This window comes from Drosophila ficusphila, unplaced genomic scaffold (assembly GCF_018152265.1).
Source record: "Drosophila ficusphila isolate 14025-0441.05 unplaced genomic scaffold, ASM1815226v1 contig_414, whole genome shotgun sequence".
NCBI lineage: Eukaryota > Metazoa > Arthropoda > Insecta > Diptera > Drosophilidae > Drosophila > Drosophila ficusphila.
The window spans coordinates 13,169,172-13,189,569 of record NW_025064328.1 but is presented as its reverse complement, the minus strand read 5'-3'; the positions used below and the strand labels follow the sequence as shown (position 1 = coordinate 13,189,569).

Below are 20,398 nucleotides of genomic sequence, written 5' to 3'. Positions count from 1 at the left end.
CAATCAGTGAAAGTGCCTGCCACAGGCGTCTGCCGCTTCCGGTGCGCCAAACGGAAACGGAAGTTGCACACGCCACAAAAACGAAAAAGCGGAAAAGCGAGAGGAACACTTTTCACGCACATATGCGCCCAATCATCATCGTCATCATCATCATCATCATCACCATTGTCTTCATCAGCATAATGCGGTCGAAAAACATTTAGAGACGGAATTATGACAGGCCTGCAGACAAAGCTCCCCAGACAGAACAAACTGCAGAGCGAAATAGAGAAAATAACCAACTAAACAGACTCCAAATGCGATTGCTAAAGGACCTCGAACTCCGAAGCGTAGACTACAAAAGCTGATTTTTCGCTTAGCAGCGAGGACAGCGGGAAAGTCGGAAAACGGGGGGGAAAAGCTGGAAGCCTAGCAACATCAGTCTGGTGATTTATGTGCACTGTTGAAGGCTCAAATAAGCGTTAAGTTTTCATTTCCGCTGGCGCCGCTCTCAGCGGGTCCGAGTAAAATATCCACATAGCATTCTTTTGCAGCAAAAGAAATATTGTTTTCTTTTCTTGCCAAAACAAATTAAGAGAAATGCTAAAACAAAGTACCGACTTTCTGTGGATTTCCCGGCAAGGGGTCGCGCATTAGCAGCGCCGGAAAAAGAATCCCAAGTTAGGAAAGCGTTAAGGAAAATAAATTATGAAGACAGTGGACCAAAGAGCAGGTGAATGGATGGACAGCGATGCTAAGTGTTTGATAATCGTTTAAAAGCAGTCGTATCTTCCATAACCACAAGTAATTTTAACCCAAGTAAGTTTGTAATTTTACATTATTCCAACAAAAAAGATCGCGTACAACACATTTATTGATTTCTGAATGATTATTATATTGGATGAGAAGTTTTGAGTTGAAGTCATCATTTTTTTTATGTATTGCATTTTATTTAGGCCAACTCCATAAAGTATAAAGTATTTATAGCCGACAAAGTTTGTTCTCATATAGTTGATAAGAACATGTCATTCGTTTATAAATCAAAAGATATATGTATTAACTTGTTTTATTTGAGGCTATTTAAAAGGTTTTTCTGTATAAATTTAAATATTCTCCAGCACAGATCTGGCGATCCAATTCGAAAATTTTAGTAAGTTTGAATAGATTAGTGGTCCTGTATTATCTGGTTTTCCAAGGAGAACAACTCCAATTTGCACGATCTTCTGTTGACCATTATCAATTGTTAAGATCTCCAAGGGAGCGCCACCGGAACCGTAGTTCATTTCCATACTATAGGGTTCCCCGCATATTTTATCCTCCGTAATCTCTTTAATAAAAGTGTCCTGGCAAGTTTTTGTGTCGATCCTGCTAACGGGTCCCAGTATCTTATCTACTCGCCCATTGCGCCAAGAACTCTGCCATAAATCATCTGTTGATTCTATCTGCTGCTGAAGACTTAAATTCGCTTGGGCGTAAACGCAAATCGGCATAACAATATCTGCAATAGAAAATTATAAAAGTGATAAGCGTTTGGTTTACCCAATATAATGAAGGCTACTACCGTTTAACTGCACCACCGATTCCAATTTAACCAAAGCAAGTTCGTTCTTGAATCGATTAATCGAGGCAATCTTATATGTGAATCCAGCCAAGCGAATCTGTCTGTAAAATGGTTAATGGATATTAATTAACATTCTAATTTGAGAACATTTTTAGATTGCCGACAGTCTTTTTAATAAACTATTATTAAAACTCAATTTTTAAATTTTTTAGGTTACAATATGTTTTCTTGGATTTTGGGGTGAATTTAGATTGGAAATTTTAAATAAGATTTAAATAAAAGTTATTTTGCCTACAAAAAATTAAATTAAAGGTACTTACAGTTTTTGTAGTGGATCTTCTACACAGTAAGCAGAAGATAAAACATATTCTGAAACGAGTTATAAAAATTAGCTTCCGAAAATAAGCAAATATTGAATTCTTACTGTCTGAAATGAGCGAGCCGACACACGTTTTTTTGGGTCCCTCGATATGTGCCAGCCATGGGCTGTTCGGGGCAGTTCCACAATTCGGATGTATAAACTGTCCTTGTGAACCAAGGAACAAGTTTGCTAAAACAAGAGTTGCAAAAGCAGCGAACTTCATCGTCTTCTAAAATCACTATACTGCTGCAATCTAAAATGCGGCCCCTTAAATACCCTAAATGCACTCGGAAAGACCAGCCGTTTGAAGATAATATAGAGTCCCCGACCTTAAAAGGTTATCATAAGAAGACTTAAAATAAAAAACCCAGACGAAAATATAATTTAAGACTAATGTATACTGTATCCGTCATATTTACTTGCAAAGGAAGTTGAAGAAGTCAAAAAAGTCAAAAATCTGACCTAAGCTGTATTATTTATTTTATTTTATTTATTTTTTTTTTTTTTTTGCAAATCTCGCAGTTGCAAAAAAATAAATAGCACTTAAATTATATTACTTAATAATGCTTTTCATTATTAATCAAAGAACTTTAAATAAAACAGTTTAGAAATAAACTACTTTAATATAAACCTAAAATTCTCTTTACTATATTACAGTACATTTCGTTAGATTTTCTTATAGTTTTAGCTATTAGAGACTTAGCTGCTAATTACACTTACCTTAACTCTTCCGCAAATACCTAAAGCGCGTGAGGACTGCCGTTGTTAATCGCACCTGGATCAAGACATGGCAATTAATTAAATGCAAAGAATCCATGTTAAAATATCTTTTCAACTGCTAAACGGCTGGCAAAGTTTGGGCCATAACCCCACTTTTATCCCAGTGCGTTAATCAAAGCAAATGATATTTGCAGAAGCGAACTGAACTTGACTTGGCATTTTATTTATTGCTTAAATATTTCGCCTGCTCACTCCGCGGTTCGGCAAATTGTTCAAGAACTCTCCGGCGTACACTGCGGCGTATACGCAATTTATCAACGCACAACAACGGCAATTAATTTGTGCGTTCGCCTTACAGCGCCAACATCAACTTTTATAAATCAAACGTAACGAGCGTGTAAGACTTCACGGGCCCCCCAGGTATATAGCTTACACTCACCGCTCCCTCATCATTTTGGGGGTTGCTTTTCATTAGGTGGTGGCATTTTTACAGACCCTCAATAACAAAAACAACAACGGAAGCGTTAACTTTTCAAATAAAACTCAATGGCAAAAATATTTACAATTGACTCTGAAACATTTTTACCATTTGGCAGGCGTGACTTTGCCTTTGTTTCAATGTTTTTGTTATTTTCCCTCGGCTTTTTTTGTTTTCCTTCCAGGCCCACGTTGCGTATGAGTTATTTATTTTTGAGTTATTGGCATTTTAAACTTTTGCTAGAGGGGATAAACCTGCTTCTGGGATTCTTATCTGTATTCGATTTGTAACTAAGCAAAATAATACTAGCGGATGATAAATGAAACGATGTTTATGAGTATTTAAAATTTGACAGGCAAATTTATGGGTTTTTTAATGGTTGTAAGCAATTAGAAAGTTTCAGAAAGATTTTTGAGCGTGGAAGGTGTTAAAATTGAGGTAAATTATATGTAGTGAATGTAATGTAATGTGTTGAAGTGAAAGCCTTTTAAAATACCTACTTGCTGGACTTTAGTTTAAAACTCTTTTTTTTTTAATTTTACAACATAAATAAAACATACTTGCCTGTTGCTAAATCATAGAAGTAAGACACCCTGATTATCATCCCACTTAAAAGCTTTTAAGCTGTGTATTTACAAGAGTGGTCCATGCGGCTCTCAATTATGGTACTTTCTCGTGTTCATATCCAATCAACTCGAATCACTTTACCATCTCTCATCCTGAAATCCTCTTTGCATCGTTTGTCAGCGCCAACTTCTGTCTATCCACTAAGAACCTGAACAATAATAACATCAACAATGACAACTACAACAATAAGAGTCCTGACAACACCCACACAGACCAATGTTGAAAATCAAGGGAAACACGAAAACTTGCATAAGCGATGTTCCAACTCACCTGACAAACTCAAAAAGGCAGCTTGCGCTTGCAACAATAACAACAGCATGTTGCAGCAAAAGCAACAACAACAATAGGCCCCAAACAATTTGCCACTGCACTGGGACATCGCCCACCCTCTTTAAACCCACGTAACCCCTTTAAAAATCCCGTTCCGAATACCCCCCCTCAGAAGCGCTACATTTTGCGCTTTATGCACATTGTTTATGAATTCTCGCGCACAAAAACTTTGCCCATGGGAAGAAAAGAAGGTAAAGAGAGGAGGTTACACTCACAAAAAAATATATAACAGAAAATAATATTTAATTTTAAAAATTGTGTACCTTTTGACAAAATTATTGTAAGCTTATTTCCCAACAGCAATACCTTGATAAAATACAATGTGGTAAAATAGCAAATATGTATTATGAATTAAGCAGACTACATTTTACAAATATGTCAAAGAGAAAATATTACTAATTAATGTGTATTTGTGATATTAAGATTAAAGGCATTCATAATATGCAAAAGAAGGGGAAATATGTACAGGTCATCCAAACTTTTTCCCAGTGCATGAGTTTGCAGGCCAAAAGGCCCAAAGGGCTACGAGGCTCTTGCGCTGAATGGTTTTACGATTATTAACCCATAAAGTATTCATTGAAGTGAGTTTGAGTGGCCCAACTGGGCTCGCAGTTTTTGGCTGCTCCACCGAGCTTAAACCTTCTTTTTCCCCACCTATCGCCATCTCTTTTCGGCACGCAAAAGTGCAATAGCAAACAGGAACCAACAGCAGTGGCAGCAACAACAAAAGGCGCCACAAGTTGGTAGCCCTTTGGCTCTGCCGTTTTCATACTTCATTCGCTTTGTGCATTTCTTCCACCCCTCCCTATCCCACAGAATATTCTCCTTTCCCTTCTTCTTTTGCTTCTTTCCCCCAATGGTTCTAGAGAGTTGTTTTTGGCATTTTATTTTGCGCCTTGCTCTTCAGCGGCCGCTCTCTTCAGTCGAGTGCCCTCCCATTGGTTTGCATGTTATCTGCTCCATCAGCAGCATCTCCCCAACAGGCCTGCCAGCTCGGCCTCTTTCCGGACAAATTTTTATTTTACTAGGTAGTAGGTAATATTTATATGCTTGACTTTAATTTAAATATACACACATATAAGCTCCAATACTATATTTGAATTGAAAATTTATCTAAAATTCCAAACTAAAAACATTTTACTCATAGAAGTTTCCAACTTGGCTGCATTAGCCTAGCTACATATTTTATATTGAGTCGTGTTTAAAGTTTTTCATCTTTTTTTTAGCTATTTCGAAAGACAACACTATCACCCAGCGCTACTTTTGTTGTTTCGCTATTGCATTTTCAACTGGCCAACACTCAGCTTCTCCTCTCATTGAACCTCCTTACGAACCCCGTACCATCAATCTCACCCATTTGTGAGTGCCTTAATTTATGCAGCCGACAAGAGTGAATATTAAAAGTTTTCAATGCGCCCAGTGTCTGATGTACCTTTTGCTGTGGTCGCTTTTTTTCTTGGGTCCGTGATTCTGCGGTTCCGTTTATGTGGGCGGATCTTTGGCCGGCTCTTCAGATGATTATGATTACATTATTATTTTGTATATACCATATTATTATGGCTTCCTTTTTACTTGGGTGGTGCATTCATAATGAACAGCACAAAAAGCGATGTGCAGCTGCGAAGGCAGGGGAATTATAGCTCTTAACTTTTGTAATCTACAGAAAGATTTAACATAGATCTAAATTTTAAACTTCGGTTTACTCGGAATGGTTCTTAAAAATGGTTCTTGAAAATGGTTCTTGAAAATGGTTCTTGAAAATGGTTCAGTGTTAATGAATTACAAAAAAAGGTCTTATTTCACAATTAATAATCATTGTCTTACACAAGAATTAAAGTTTCCTGACCCGAAACCGGACATGGAATCGTTTAATACTTTACTTTTAAAACAACCTTATTATGCCCAGGTTAAAACAATGCTTCGGCTTTAAGATCTCTTAAATTAAGAAACCCAAGATAAATCTTGAAAATTACTATTTACCTTGACCACATTCAGTACATACTTTTTATTACCTATTTTGCAAAACTCCCCTCTCTTGCCTTTTTATTCGCCTCCTAATCACGCTTACTCTGCACAACCGAGCGTTAAAAAACTCATTCGATACACTTAAATTATGACCTAGGACCAGCTACCCTTATATTTCCCACCCCGCCCACCACCCCGCTGTCCTGCCAAAAACGCCCCCACAAATCTTCCATCTCTATACGTAAATAGAATTTATCAAATTTAATTTCACGCTTCATGCGCTCATTTCTATTTAAGTTTGAGTGTCGTGTCCTATCGAGAGGCCAAGGAGCCGCAAAAAAAAATAACGAAGGAGCACAGGAAGCGGAGAAAAAAGGCCAATGAATGTCAAAAATTGTGACCGTAAATGACGGGCCTCAGCCGCTGGGGCAATGAGCACTATAAATCTGGCAAGAGATAACCGGAAAAATGCTAACGAGCAGAATGGCCATAGCTGCAAAATCTCTCACTATCAGGAAAAAATAGAAACCGGAAAAAAAAAGAATATCAAAATGATGAGGGACACTTAAAGTTATGAAATTGTAAATTTCGGTTCGGTTTAGTTTGGCATAGCACAAGAAACAGTACAAATATTTGGTCTCCCATATCACTTGCCCTCGTCACAGGACTTGGGTTTTGAGATGGGGATTTTGGGGTCCCGGATGGTTTGCATAGAAAAGAGGGGGGAAAAACAGAGGGGCATACGCACACAAATTTCCATGTCAAGTGTTGTTCGAAAGTTGTTTTCAGCTTGACTTGGTTTCCTTCTAGCACCGACTCCATAAATGTAATCAAAAATGTATTCAAATTGTTTTTATGGTGGCCGTGTTTAAACTTTCTGACGTTTCGCACATAAATTTTTGATATATGTGTCATGCATGGTGATATGGTGTGGAAAATTACTTTGGATTTTAATGAGTTGTCTGCTGATTTCGGTTAAGATGTGGCTGTTGCTTCTGTTCGGTTTTCGATTCGGTGCTTAAGATGTGGGTTCAAGATTTTAAGAATAAATATATTCAAGTACTTTAATCCAAAAGCTTTATAACTTGTTTGAACAACTGTTTAGTACCCATTATTAACAAAATTTCTTGATTTTTATAATTCTTCCTAGATAAATTAGTTCATTTCCTCAAAATTTCTGAATTTCTTTTCTGAATTTTATACAAAAACCCTTAAACATTAAGTTGAAAACTAAATCTGCAGGAACGTTCTATCAACCAGACAATTAACAGATTAGACCCTTAACTAAATCCACCGTGCACAGTAAGCACTTCCTGGACTTTGAAGCCCCAAAAGGAAGCATTATTCCCAAGAGCCATACACCTACGTCATAAACATTTCCTAATCAGCCCACAGAAGTTGACCCTTCACATGTGGATGTGGGTGAGTGGAATACTCAAACTTGAGTCCCGGTCTTGGCCTGTTTGGGAACTACAAATTTTCCAAGAGTTTGCACTAAAAAGCAATTAAAATTTTACACGACCATTTGCGCAAGACAATTATGAGGACCACATGGACACGGAGCACCCTTACCCCCCCAGGATTCAACCGAGAAGGAGCCATCAGCCGACAACCCGCCATCTAGAACAAGTCCAACGTCAACATTATGCCAAGACAATAAAACGACAGCGAGCGCCGCCAGGGAAAACGAGAGAGATTTGTTGGCCAAATGCCACACACTCGAAGGAAAAGCTGGGAAAAGGCCCCGGGAAAATGGGGGAACGAGGTTGGAGATGGCAAAGGACCGCCCGTCGCTTAACTGGCAGTCATACCTACGAGGCATAACACCCAACAATTTCCACACATTTACGACACTGCCCAGGTACGAGTACAAATTTTTAAAGCGCCCAAAGACCAAGCCGAAAAAAGAAATGTGGCCAAGAAAAAGCGACCACTGCAAATTGAATTGTAACCAAAGTCGAGTCACCAGGCGGAGAAAAAAAGCGGTGGATTAAAATTCGAAGGGGGTCTACGTTATGGCTAACCAAGCTTGGAACCAAGTACACTGAGGGAAAAATCTAAGCGAGTTTCAGAGTATAGCTTTGGATTTACATAAGGAAATCAAAGTTACAATTCATTCTGTTGTTTATTATTAAGTAAATAATGGATCTAAGGATTGTTTTTGTAAGCAACTTGTTTTTCAAAGCAATAAGAATATGGCAATACGTTAACAAGAACAAAGCTAAAATAAGAATTAATATTAAATGTACTTTAAAATATACAAAATGAGTAGTTAAATTAACAGTTTATGTTTTATTTAAACGTTTCAAAAGATTTCAAAACTGCTTAACAAAGGCAATTAAAAGATGAATATTTCAAGCTGCTAAGAATTCTGTTTTCCCTTTTCCTTGAATATTTTAGAACTTTTTCTTTTCCCCTCCAAATTTCTAGAAGTGCAAAATGTTTTGTTTGCAGGACCATTAGTTGGCAGCAAGTTATGACTCTATTAAAAAAGCAACGCCTTGCTGCACTTGCCACCGTCGCGGAAGTTTGGACACTGTCCTGCTTCCCAAAGGGGCGTGGCTGGGCGGACTGGACCCTCCCGGGATGTCGATTCCTGCCATGTGTTTGGCCATTCGCGGACTTCAATAAACATTGGCAACATGGCAATTGTATGCGCAGCTGGAGCTTTGATTACAAACTCTCATAATTGTTGAAGATTGTGTGGCCCTCAGGGGCCGAATGAAAATTCAGCAAATGTTTTAATTGCAGTCTGCCAAGGGAGCTGATTGAATTTGCATTTCAGTTTGGCTCCGTATCTCCATAAATTGCAGTTGTCGTCTGCTGAAGATTCAACCACATGCCATTAGCTTCGGTTTCGAGAGCATTGAAGAACGTTTACCACAAGCCAATAATCTAATTTTCGACCATGCTAAAAGCCTACTATACCAATCCCTATCCCTAAAGCTTAAATTGTTTCTTTCTGCGAGGCAATAAAAGTTTACCTGAACCGCATAGAGCCCCCAAACTGGGAATAAGAAACTCAACGAAAAGCTGAATAAAATACCAGAACCGAACAGCTTACACTGGGGGAAAAAAGGGGGAAAGGGCTTGTGGTTGCACGCCTGATGCAATTTACGGCGCTTTGTTAAACGCTTCAACATGAAACCGAATGCCCAGGAACTTCCCTCGCACAGATAGCCAGAGAAAAACAAGGACCAAAAGGCGTAGGGAATGCGGGAAGGTCCTGGCAGCAGTAAAGGATATACAAGTTAAGGCCAACATCCGTTCGGGCCAAGCTGGCTGTGGCCATAAACAAACTCAACGCTCCGCACTGACCGTTCCTGGCTCCCCGAGCCCAGCTCCCTTTGTTTTTTCTCCTCCTTCTTCTGATGATGCGCTGAGAAAAAATTTAATATTTTATTTATGTTAAATCTTTAAAATTAAGTGATTGTATTTATCAACTTTTAGACCGATCTCCACCTATGTTTTATGTTAATGCCATTAAATTGTTTCACACAAATAAGAGAACACTCAAAATTAAATCTGCTTCTTGATATTTATGGCTTATATAAAAAAGTGAAAATATAAAAATATACATATAAAATAAATTAATAAAAGACTCATATAATGGCTCTGGAAAACAAAACAAAAGTTTCTCTCGTCCAAATCTCTCTATTTTTGTTTTCTTTTAATTAATCATTATTAGGTTGTTGGTGTATAAAAAGAGCTGATAAATAACCTCTAACCTATAAAATATAAATAATAATATTTTAGGTTTTTAATAAATACAATTACCTAATTAATAATAATCATCAAGAAATAAATCATCATAAATAATAATCATAATAAATAAAATAAAATATTCCTTCCTAATAAATGTAAAATGTAACTTTAAATATATCAATATTGTCGGAGAATAAAATCGGTGAATTTTCTGGAAGTGTGTAATCACCGAGTAGCAGTCCTGGCCAGAGTGTGTGGTTGTGCCCAGGACCCCTGATTGCCCCCCATCCGCTCCTGGCATGCAGCAACACCTGGTAAGCGCCTTTGTTTTGCACCGGTGGCTCCGTTTTCCAAGTGCTGTATACTTTTTTTGCACCGGGGTCCTTCGGCAGCCGGAATTGTTGCGGCTCTTCTAGGCAGCTTGTTTTTCTTTCGATATTTTCTCGCATTTTTTAGCTGCTGCCCGGTTCTGGCCCGATATGCAACACTTTTGGCTTCTGGCAAATATTATGCTAAGCTCGAGGAATTGTTTGGACCCCGAAAATTGTTGCATTCTGTCGGTTTTTGGTTTTTGCGGCCATGTGCCTGCCTCAAATTCGAGCCCACCAATTGTGGCTGTGGGTGAGGTGCTGGAGATGCAAAAGTTTTTCTAATTAAAAACACAATAAAGCTTTCGGCCGGCTGTCTTGGCCATTGTAAAATGTGAAAAGCGCCAGGCGCTAAAACCGCGACTCCACATCCTGCTCCCCTTTTCCTTCGTCCTGGCTGCTTCTATCCCACACAATGGCCATTATGACATCGTTATGTGGCATCAACTTTTTGCCTCATTAAAAAGGTGAGGTGGCTTAAAGGCTGCTTAGTGCCTCCCCTTCCCATTCTCTTCATGTTGTTTAAGCTATCTGGCCTTAATTAAAGCCTGGATTAGTTATGGCAATGCCATAATTGAAACGAAAAGGCCCAGTTACTTTTCTTTCGCCTTCATTTCAATTTCTATTTCGTTCTTTCAACCCTTGTACTCTTTCTGCAGAAGGACCTGCAATCGAGAGGTTCCTTTTACGAACTGCCCAGTAAATCCACTTAAGCTTTTCAGGGCCCTTTGTGGGCCAAAGTTGTTCGATTTTCATTGAACTTAATTCCTGGTCAATGCCAATATCGATTTAATAATTGCCTTTGCTTATGAGGGAGGGAATTTGGTTTTAGCATTAAACATTTTTTTATAAAAATTAAGGCAAGTCCACTGCTTAAAAAGTCTCCGTTAATAAATAAACTAAGCATTGTCAGTATTCTTTTGTAAACCTAATTCGGTTTATAATATTCTCATATACAACCTTAAAATATAATAATAACTATAAAAAATGAATAATATTATTAATAATATTTAACATAAACAAGTCTTACATAATTAATTTTATAATAAAATTATATCTTTGCTTCTTTTTCTCCCCCATTTTAGTTTCCTGCACCTCTTTATTATTATTTTTTTGTATCTTTGTGCTTGTGAAGCATTAAACACTTGCATCTTATTGATTCTGTGGCACCTTTTCAAGGTCTCTCCTGCACTGAGAACCATATATCACAAGTCAATTTCCTGGGGCGATAAATCACCGGGGATAGTGCAAATTTGCTCCGTGGACCGCACCGTAGTATACCATTTGTCTGGACCACGGATCCCATGTATCGCTGCATTCGCATACTCGTATCTCTGCCATTCGCTTGACAATTATAAATTGTAACCTTGCTCGGCTCCGTGTGACATAATCGCGTTCGAATCCAATTTGGCCACGTGTAAGTGCAAGGGCAGGAGCGATTAATATTTTGTCTGGCGATGATGAATGGCCACAGCAACTGCAGTGCGCCACTGATTGAGTTATTGGCAGCAGGCGGGTGGAGGAGATCGAGGAGGAGGTGGCTCCCAGGATGCAAATACGATAGCAACACCTACTACATGGCCACCGACTTGTTCCCAGTGCCAGGCCAACCATATAGGGGTACTCCACTCCCCTCCCCGCTTCTCACCGCAGTTCCAGTTCCTCCTGCATCTCTCAGCTGCATCGACAACAGCCTTTCGGTCAAGTTTATTGTGTTAGCATTAAACAAGACCAAGAGCGGGAGACGGAGACGGAGACGGAAGGAGCGGGATCTGCATCACTTATCCGGGCAACGAGCCGTGCATGCTGAGGCAATCCTCACTACACTGAAAAAAGTAACACAACAACCTTCAAAATTTGCAAAAAATGGTCACTAGTTTTGGGTCCATAAATTTTCGAATTTTATTCAGATTTTGTAGAGGTATGCCTTTAAAAGTTTGTATTTTAATTCTCTACCAAACTGCTAACTATAACTAATGTATTTTTTATTTGTTGGCCAATTTTTTTTTAATTTTAATGATTATTCCTTTCCAAATTTGCAAAAAATGGGTTTGCTAAAAATTTTTCCAAATTTCCCAATTACAAGACCATAAATTTTCTAATTTTAATTAGATTTTTAAGTAGCTTACCTGTATAAGTTTGTATTTTAGTTATCTAACCAACTGCATCATTAATTCATTTTTTATTTTTTTGCCTTTTATCAACATAAATACTTATGGTGTTTAAGAGAATCTAATCGTATTTCTCAGAGTGCATCTCAGGGTTCAGCATCAGCAACGGAGGCCTATTGTTTGGCCAGTCTTGGCCATGTTCGTTAAGTGGGTGCAGCAGGCGAAGGACTCGCAGGACTCGTAGCACAGTAATTACAAGCAGACGCAGGCCCATCTCCCCATTTCCCCTTCGCTTACAGGATCTGTCTGTGGCAAGGACATGGTTAGTCCTGTCCGTCGGAGGAGTAAATAAAACTGTGCAGACAATTAAGTTTGTTTTGCTGGGGCATATTCTTTTCACTCATCCCATTCTTGCACGTTGCGTTTATGACCAAGTCGAGCAGGTAATGGCTCTCGGTTTTTCGTCCTGGTTTTGGCCAAGAAATTGCACTAATTGTTGTTGCCGGAGATGCAGAAATTGGCTTTCTGTCAGGCGGAGAATGGTATAGTACCGAATTGAAGTTTTATTTGTGGGTGGTTCGTTGGAGTTCTTATCAGAATTTAGATCCAAAATTAGATTTAGATTTGTTTATTTATTTACCACAGCATTTGCATTATTATAATAAATATACCTTAATTATTACTAAGCCTGTAAGACTTTAATTTATTTTTTTTATAAGTATGACATGCAATTTATTCAAAAAAATCAAATAAAAAGTTTTAATTCAAAAAACTTTGTTGCAAAAATTGCTATTTTTCTTATTTTATTACTTTGTTCATTTAATATCTGATTAATAAATTGCTTGTCACCCAACCGATAGCTTTATTCCATTTTTGTCAACTAAATTGTCAATTCGGCGAATGAACTTGATGACCTGCTCAACACGAGTTTGTTTTTCCTGCCGAATTTTTTACTCAGGATTCCCCATTAATTTCCGGCAATTTTCGCTGTCACTTTCTTATTTGCATTCAATTGGCAACGTTCGATGGCAAAACGTGAGCGTTGGCGTGCTGTCTCATTCTATTTTCCATTTTATTGTTTTGGCTTTCTTGTATTTCTTTATTCGATTTAATGAAATGATAACGTAGGAAAAGTGGCAGCAATGTAGTTACCAACGAAGCAACCAAATTATTACGTTCACTGAGATTTGACGGATTTACACTGAAAGACATTTCAAATTGAATAAAACATATTTAAAATGCCTATTTCACCTCTATAGATTTATCATATAAATTTGAGCTACTAAAGAGTTATATTTTTTAAAACCAAAAATAAATTTTGTGTTTTATTTTTTACTAACTTTTGCCAATTAAATATTACTTGAATTTTGTTAGTAACTTTTCTATTAAATAATACATACATACATTTGTAACAGCCTTTCTAAAATCCTACTTTTTTATTATTGCTCTTCAAAGACAATTTGAATTTTAATCCACAGTGCTGTTGATTTCCTCTAGCTTGGCAGCCAATTTCGCACTCTAAACTGATAACCTGCCCCTTGCCCCTTGAACTTTCTGTGCCACACATTTCTTATCATTCGGTTAGTTGATTGTTTCCGTTCTTCTCGCTTTTCACTTCTCAATGTCATCTTCATTGCCGTCTTTGTATTCTTGCTTATTTCGCCTCACATTTTTCTTGACGCTTTCGCTTTCGTTTTGTGTTAATTACCAATTTAAATGCAAACTTTGGACTGATGAAGATGGATGAGACGCCGGCTAACAAAAGGATCAGCAGTAAACGTGTCCTGCCTTATTTTCCCATTGTCCCATTGTTGGCCCAATCAACTTGTCAAGAGCTCTTTTCAAGGTCCCTGCATAAATTGTTTGAAAAGTCTTGGTCAGTTAAACTTGAAAATGTTTGTTATTGAATTAATTATGTACCTTTCGTTTATTTAAAACTGAAGAAAAGGACAAAGTAAACCAAATTTCCTAACTGGAAATTCTTTTATTTTATTTCCTGGATAGCACAATAAATGTTGCTCTTAACAGAATGTTTTTCACTTTAAGAGGATTTTGATACAGCTTGATAAACATATTTAACATATTAAATATTCAAACCTCAAAAAAGTTAATATTTTTAAACCAAGCCTATCTTTACTCAATTATTTTTATAGTAAAGAAGACAGCAGTTGCACCACTAGTAAAAATAGTTACAAATTGCCAATAAAATTTGTTTTCAATTTTCAAGCAATTACTACTGACCATCAGTCAATCAATCACGACTTTGGCCCGAAGTCAGCACTTAAAGTGCACTACATAAACAACGGCTGACACACATAAATAACCCCATTACAAACCTAATTACAATCAATAACAATTTTATTGCTCGACCAACGACAAAAGCAAAAATGTCAGAACTGAAATTGTAACAGCGATATCGATCTTACTTGTTGACATGGGCCAATTACAAACCAACAAAATGCACTGCACTGCAGGCTGCAGTCAAGAAAATTTATAGGAAACTAGATAATTGAATGGAGAAGGGGGAAAAAGGGGGAGGGGGCACCCACGCAAAGCAAACACCACCAGCAAACTGGTTGACAAACTAACTGCAGAGACTGTAGACGCCCACTGCCAACTAAGTTGTACTATTTAAAAAGGAAAAAAAAAGTAAATGGATATGGAGACGCCTTTACAGGAGCACTTCCTTTTCTTGACCCAACCAAAGAGTTACCTGATCCCCAAGTGTCTTGTCATCTGACTGGGTGTTGCCCACACTTTGCTCTGTAATTAATTATTTGATAAAAGTACAAGCATTAAGTCAATTAAAACTAAATTTATGCCAAACGTTATCTGATGCTGACAAAAGGCGTGATTTATACTACGTGCTTGCACTAGTGTATTTGTTTATACTTTTTTTCTTGACTTTTCAGGTTAGTTAAAGCTTAAAGACTTTAAAACGAGTTTAGAGGAAAAATATTTGAATAAAAGAAAAGCTTAAAAAACAGATAAAAACTCGTTTATTTGTATCTTGTGGTAAATGTAAATTAATTTTTAATATATCTTTAACAACAATGATCAACTCGAAAAGCAAAGTAGCTACTTGAGACTTACATTATTAGAGTTGTTGATGAAATGTAAGCTGCAGAGAACCCTTAGTATATTTTCTATTTTTTCTTTCAACCAACGGGCAAGCATTTAATTTGCATGCTTATATAAATCATTTATGCATTTCCCACAAAACGAAAATAAAAATACACAGGGCAATCAATCAAGAAAGCAAGGCAAAAGCCAGGATCCGCCAATTTAAACGCTCATTAAAGGAGAACGAAGGCAGAAATTTCGAGGGAGGGTAGGAAAATGTCCAAAATGGGAACTGCGACAAGCGCACAATTTGCTAATGTTGACGCCATTATTCTATAATTTTCGTTAAGTGGGCGGGGCAGTCGGCGGTCGGCAGCGGTCGGTCATTTGTATAGCAAACCGCAAATGTCGACGGTGAGGTTTTTTTTCGTAACCGCTTTCCATGATTTTTTCACCCACCATTTGCTTTCTTTTTGACAGTTTCCGCGTCATTTTTCTATGACATTTTACACACAAAAAAATATATTGAATTAGGTGCAATAAATACAAAAAAAAACGAAGTCCAGAGTTAAAAACTAGAAAACTTACAAGCAATTAGATAAAAAACAGATGAATTATATATATCTGATATTTCATTTTGGTAAAAAGAATTAAAATTTAACCCTCCTTTAAAAAATTATAATGACTTTCCTCCCCACATGGTTTATTAATTCCAACTAAATTATAGTTTTTTCCCTGTGTAAAGTCCTTTTGGAGGTGCAAGCCCAGACTTCGTCATTATTTTGGCATTAAGGGTTTGGGGAAAAGGGCAACGGAAGGGGCTACCAAGTTTTGGTTGCTCACAAACATTCGTAAATGTCATTAACAGTTGTAACGGCTTCGGGGCACGCCCACAAAAGGACTTTATGCGGTAAGTCCGGCCAACCGAGAAGGCGGTAGAGCGGGTATTTTTTACACAAAATTACTTCTTTTATTCGGTGCCTGACATTCATCATCATCATCAGCCGCAGTTCTCTGGCAAGCGCCATGAAATATGCCCCATCATATTTCGTATTTTCATTCAACTTGAAATAAAACTTGGGGGTGTGCTGACCTTAAAGTTCCTAAGTTCTAAGTTAAAATCGATTTTAGCGGTAATCAAGATTTAAGCGACTTAGTTAAAAATTAAACTTACTTTTCATTTACTAGCTTCTTAAGATTCCTACTGAATTATCATTAATTTTAATATTAATGCATTTAAAAATTAAAAAGTTTCCAATCCAAATAACAACTCCAACCGATGTGCGTTTCTTTATAGCATAGAAACTAAAATTTTTTTATTTCATATTTAAGTATAAAAAGTACTACCTATATGTATACCATATAGATTAATAAGTATTGAATAATTAAGGTGTCTAGATCTTAAGCGCAAAGGTTCGTACAGCTAGATATTTTGGGGTTTTTTTATCTAAGCTTATGTGGGTGAAAATTCGTGGTCTTAAATGTTTGTCTGTTTGAGAGTAAAATCAAATTTTGTACTAAAATCAATGAGGATGGGTTCATGTTGATGGTCTAAAATCATATGAATACGTAGTTATATATACAAAAATTCGAAACATTAAATAAAAAACAAACTGAAATCGAAATAAAAATGGCCACAAAAAATAAAAAGTCAACTAATCCGAGAGGCCACTCCTTAGTAGATCCTGGGCAGGATATAGCTGCGCACCTGGGCGCTGTAGCGATGCCAGGAGGAGTGATAGCGCGACTGATTCCTGGCGTTCGCTCGAGTGGCGCGATGCAGCAGCAGCAGGACGATCAAGCTGAGACCCAAAACAGGAGGCCAGGCAGGACGCAGGGCCATTGGAGCAGCCAAAGCCAGCAGGGCAAGGATGTCACCGAGGTAATTCGGCTGCCTAACCCATCCCCACATCCCGCTCAGCAGCAGACGGCTTCCCTGGTACGTGTGAATCGTCTCAATGTTGGCGAAGATCGGACTCTGCGAGTTCAGCCGGTACTTGTACTTGTAGGCGCAGCTGAAACGCTTCACCAGCAATCCCAGTGTTAGCAGAGCACCAACTCCCAACGGAGCATACCAGCAGGAGATGGGTACGCGCTGTTCGTAGAAATACTTGGTAACCGACGTCAGGAGGTAAGGAGTGGCTGCGTAACGCAGGAGCAGCAGGCAACCATATCCCTCGTGTTGTAACTCAAAGGACGAGCTCAAATGGTGCTCGAAAATGATGGCGTCCAGCACGTAGAACAGCAAACAGCCGGCGGAGAGCAAAGTACCCGCATCATAGTTCACATTGGTCCAGTAGTATTTGACCAGGGGAAGATATCCTTGCTGTTCTGCCAGCTGCGGCTTTTGGGGCCAAACGAGCGTCTGGTAAATGTAGCATGCGGCATACAGCAAAGTGGTGATCAAAGAGAGGCGATACTGATACTGCTTCCAGTCCACACGTCCCAGCCACTTGGGATTCAGTTGTCTGCCCAATGCAAAGTCCACCACGAAGCTGCCAGTCCTGCCATAATCATTGGTCAGCGTTTGGCGAAGAACATTGTACTTGGCGGTGTCCACCAGCCAGTAACTCCAGGCAGCTGCCACAAAGGCTCCAACGAGTCCGAAAATACAGAAACGCAGATAGTGACGCAAAACGAAGGTCACCACTGGGTACTTCAGGTATTCGGCAACTCCACCAGCGATCAGAAGGGTAAGCGAAACCGCCAGACAGTTGAACTTGTAGGTCTCGCGGGTGAGATGAACCCTTCGTCCTGGCAACAGGGCCACCAGCAGAAAGACCACCACTTGGTAGGCGGCAAAGGCACCAACCACGCGAGGCTGGAACACTTGGCGTGTTAGATAGTTCACATCCAGCAGAATACTCAGATTGAGGTGCTTAAACTGGCAGGCATTTCGGGCCGTGCAGCTCCAGGTGAGATAATAGACGACTGTGGGCAGCAGGAGCAACAGCAGGAAGGCACCCAGCCAGCCTCCGAATTCTCGGGGAGCCTTCAACTGACGGCAAGATGTTTCCGCCGGTGTAGCTGATTTTCGGGTAACATTGAAGCTGCGGAATTCATCCTCTTCGACCTCATCCTCCTCCTCGATATCCTCTTCTCCGGTGGAATAACTTCGCTTCGAGGACTTTTCATCGTCGTAAACGGATCGTGAAACACTCCGACTGTATCGGCTACCTTCTTCGGTGTTTGTCACTGGTGTTCCAGCCAAATTAGAGATAGTCTTTGACACCGATCGTCGGAGTCGCTCGGTAATGCGCTTGCGAATGGAGTCCGTGTCCACCTCGCTATCGCCCTCGGCACGGATCTCGATGCGCTCCGTGGTTGTGGTGGAGCTGGTTGTTGTGGTGCGGCTATAATTGTTGCCGCTGTTCACGGAGCTTGTGTTGAAGGATTTATTCGGAGCTCCGCTGGATGTGTTTGTAGTCAAAGTCGTGGGCAGACTGCTACTCGAGTGACGGATTGGAGACTGTATCTGTAAGTGAAGGAGATAATTAGTAAGGAATTCTTCTGCAAAATATAAAAACTTAAGGATAAATAGTTATCATTAAAGGAAACGAATCAGTCAAAACCCTTTGCTCATAAAATATTAATTGAAATAATAACTTTAGATAACTTTTAGATAAGAAGGACCCTGAGTAAGTCATTCACGATTAGATTTCTTGATTGCGATGAGAAGCAACTATAAACAGTAATTAAACCCTTCCATACAAATCTATAATCTTTAACCGAAAATTCCATATGGTAGTTCATAAGGGCTAAGTTGATAAGCAGCTGGTAGGGCGACTTATTTCAGATAAGCAGTTTTGGGATGGGGTTGACCTTATCAGTACATACCAAGAAACTACACAGAAAAAAGTTTTGTATGTAATAAATCCAAAGCAGAATTTGGATACAAGAAAATTCGTAAACATTTTTATATTAAACAATTATAGGCAAAAACGAAGTCCATATATAATGAGCAACATTATCTAAGGCTTTGTTTAAAAGTTAAAAAATGTTTAGTTTAAATATGTATAGGTTAATATATTTGAAGCAATCAAATTTCAAGAATCTTAAACACTTTTCGTTCTGTGCGTGAAAACCAGTTTTTGCTGGGGATACTCACCTCTGGAACCTCTGGGATGGGCGTGCGAGCCTTGATGGCGGCCTTGACGGGCAATGAGGAACCGGATCCTGGTCCCGCTCCCGTGAGTGGACCCACTGATGACCTCGGGCGACTGGAGCGACGGGTGCGGGGCCCGAGTTCTGGTGAGGGTGGTGCAGCTACGGTGACCTTGTTGCGCGAAGGGGGAGGCACGTGTCCGCAAGGCTGGACCGCTGGCTGCATTAGCGGCTGCTGTGAGGGATCCCGCACGCCGGGTAACCGGCAAAAGGCTAGGCTGAGTGGATTGTGGTAAAATTGGACCGCTGGACACTTCGTCCGTGCGACGAGGGCGTCTCAGGCGTCGATCCATGGTGAACTTAGGGAAAAAAAACGTGCTGCAAAACGGAAATTATCGTTCAATATCTATAGCTTCTGCTCAGGCGAGTGCTATATTTTATTTATAGTTTACAAAATACACACAATCTATTAATGTATATTTAAGTAACACTCTGATTTTGTGCGGTTTTCTCTATTTTTCTCTATTTATTTGTGTTTGCGCGCCGAAAGGAAAAGCGACGTCGCTGCCGCAACTGTACATTCCGCAGGCAGCGACGCTGGCAGAGCCCGCTCTCGCACTCTCGCGCTCCTACTTTTGTTGCACTTTTTATAGGTGATAAACTTAGTTTTAACAACTTTAGACGCTTTTCAAGTATATTACTCACTGCTGATTCGACTTAGTTAGTGTTTTCCACTATCTGGGACTAAATTAACACCGTAATATCAGCATAAAACACTGGTTAAAAAAAGACGCGCGTCTGGCTGTCGGCGGTTGTGGAACTTTGTTGTAAAATGAGCGCGGCCCTTTTGCGTTGGTATTTTTTAGTGTTGGCTAACGTCAGGTGCGCTTAACAGCACGCGCAGTTAACTTAACAGTCTGAGTTGAGCGAATACTAATATTATTTAAAATTTAAATTTTATTATATTATTATTAGGTAACTACTTAAATGAAAAATGATATGCGAACCTTACAGTTGGTTTTAGCA

At 39.0% G+C, this 20,398-nt stretch overlaps 2 protein-coding genes across 2 annotated transcripts; both read right to left on the bottom strand.

Moving 5' to 3' along the window:
- Window positions 1–835: 835 nt before the first annotated feature.
- LOC108090685 lies at window positions 836–2,109 on the bottom strand. Its single transcript, XM_017189471.2, has 4 exons — window positions 1,965–2,109; window positions 1,861–1,909; window positions 1,541–1,641; window positions 836–1,477 (listed from the first exon to the last, which is right to left on the bottom strand). The coding sequence occupies exon 4, from the start codon at window positions 1,467–1,469 to the stop codon at window positions 1,083–1,085; it is 387 nt and encodes a 128-aa protein (XP_017044960.1). The 5' UTR covers window positions 1,470–1,477; window positions 1,541–1,641; window positions 1,861–1,909; window positions 1,965–2,109; the 3' UTR covers window positions 836–1,082.
- Window positions 2,110–16,550: 14,441 nt separating this feature from the next.
- On the bottom strand, window positions 16,551–20,204 carry LOC108090949 (lamin-B receptor). The gene is given in 4 exon segments (XM_017189893.1): window positions 16,551–18,743; window positions 19,377–19,559; window positions 19,561–19,750; window positions 20,078–20,204. Coding segments are annotated over 3 exon segments (2,148 nt in total). The 5' UTR covers window positions 19,726–19,750; window positions 20,078–20,204; the 3' UTR covers window positions 16,551–16,943.
- Window positions 20,205–20,398: the final 194 nt, after the last annotated feature.

Bases quoted from the DNA above. Each gene is read 5' to 3' on its own strand.
- LOC108090685 (XM_017189471.2), bottom strand. From the start codon at position 1,469: ATGCCGATTTGCGTTTACGCCCAAGCGAATTTAAGTCTTCAGCAGCAG.